General features: G+C 56.8%; 1 protein-coding gene across 1 annotated transcript in view; it reads right to left on the bottom strand.

The window, feature by feature from the left end:
* Positions 1–1,762, bottom strand: part of VOLCADRAFT_119931 (uncharacterized protein) — a gene marked incomplete at both ends in the record, with an annotated part of 28,056 nt that overhangs the window by 9,445 nt on the left and 16,849 nt on the right. The window contains 2 exons of the mRNA XM_002958302.1: positions 492–626; positions 1,455–1,529. Coding sequence (XP_002958348.1) covers positions 492–626; positions 1,455–1,529 — 210 coding nt within the window. The remainder of the gene's footprint in view (positions 1–491; positions 627–1,454; positions 1,530–1,762) is intronic.

Below are 1,762 nucleotides of genomic sequence, written 5' to 3'. Positions count from 1 at the left end.
TATGCGGGGGGGGGAGAAAGGAGGATTTGGGGGGGGAGAGAGGAGTTTTGGTGGGTGCGGGGGATAAAGCGGTGAGGTGGACGGGGGAGGGGTACTGGGGGAAGGTAGCCCAAAACACCCACCCCATCCGCCAACGTCTGACATTCCCTCCCTCCACCGCGGGGCCCTCTCCTAAATCCACCCACCCCAACCAACCCCAACCCCAAACCCATCCACTCCCTTTCCTCTCCCCCCGCCTTTGGTGACGCTACTGCCATTGCTGACTGTGCTACTGCTGCTGAGACCGCCGTCCCTGACCCGGATGCTGCAGCTGTATAGCAAGCCGTACCAGGCCATCTCAGGCTGAAAGTATGGTTGCCAGCCGCCGGATCGCAACGGTCGACAGCCAAGTCACAGGAGCAAACGCCGGCCCCCTCACTCATCACACCCACCACTCATCACACCCACCATCACCTCCCCGCACCCCTTCTCCCCTTCCTCAACCCTCCCACCGTCATCGCCGCCTCCAGCACCGTCACCGCCTCCGCCGCCTTGCCCTGGCCCAGCAGCACTAGACCCAGTGTGTTGGTGGCCAGGGCGCTGTTTGGGTGGCCCTCACCCAAAGCTGACTGGAACAGGGCCACAGCCTGGCGGGCGGCCCGTTCCGCGTCGTCCAGCTTGCCCAGGGCCTAGATTAGGGGTAGGATTTGGATTTGAATTTAGATTTGAATTTGAATTTGGGTTTACGTCCTGTGGTGGGGGCCCGTAGGTGATAATTATGTATTGGGGCGGGAGGGAGGGGGAGGAGGATCGTAAACAAAGGTAGAAGTGGAGGGGAGGGGAGGGGGTAACGGAAACGTGCGCATGGTGAAGAGCCGGGACCAACGTTTCTGTGTTGCAGCAGACCTGGGGGGGGGGATGAACAACCGGCGGGCAATCCCCCTCAACACACACGTACATTAGGTGCCCCTGGCCAGCATCAGGCCCGGATCGATCTGTAACAGAAACACATACATACATATATGAGTGGATTGGTAGACTGCGCAGCTGAAGATCATGCGCTTTAGGTGGAACGGAGGTTGCGGGGCATCCTGAGCTGGTGTATGTAGCTGGCTAGAGAATTCGAACAGGTGACGGCGCCTTGCGTTGATGATGAGGAAGAACGGTCAGGACTCTGACCGATATAACGGCCCTCCAATGACGGAGTGCTTCGGCGGTCACTCATTCCCGTTGGGGTACGGTTAGGCCAGCGTTAGGCCCGGATCGATATGTAACAAATACATACACACACATCCACACATACATACATACATACATACATACATACATACATACATACATACATACATACATACATACATACATACATACATACATACATACATACATACATACATACATACATACATACATACATACATACATACATACGTATACATACACACATACATACACACCCCAACGCTCTCTCCTACCTGCAGACACGTAGCCAGGTGGTTAAGCGAAGTGGCCGCATCTGGGTGAGCCTCACCTTGCACCCGCTTCGTGGCCTGAGGGAAACCACCGGGGGGGATTCGGGGGGGAGGGGGGAAATTGGGTTTGGAGGGTTTCGTGGGGAGGGTGAGGCATGGAGGGGGTTACAAGGGGGGAGGAAACGATGAAGGACAGTAAGAGGAGGAGGCCAGGGGGGATGCTGGGGAATACACAGGGGGGAAAATACACGGATGACAACGTGAGCATCATCCAGCACAGTGACAGTCCCATGCCCCCCCTCCCCCCCCTC

Source organism: Volvox carteri (assembly GCF_000143455.1).
Source record: "Volvox carteri f. nagariensis unplaced genomic scaffold VOLCAscaffold_91, whole genome shotgun sequence".
Classification (NCBI taxonomy): Eukaryota; Viridiplantae; Chlorophyta; class Chlorophyceae; order Chlamydomonadales; family Volvocaceae; genus Volvox; species Volvox carteri.
Note: the sequence above shows the minus strand (reverse complement) of the source record. Positions and strands in the feature narration are given on the sequence as shown.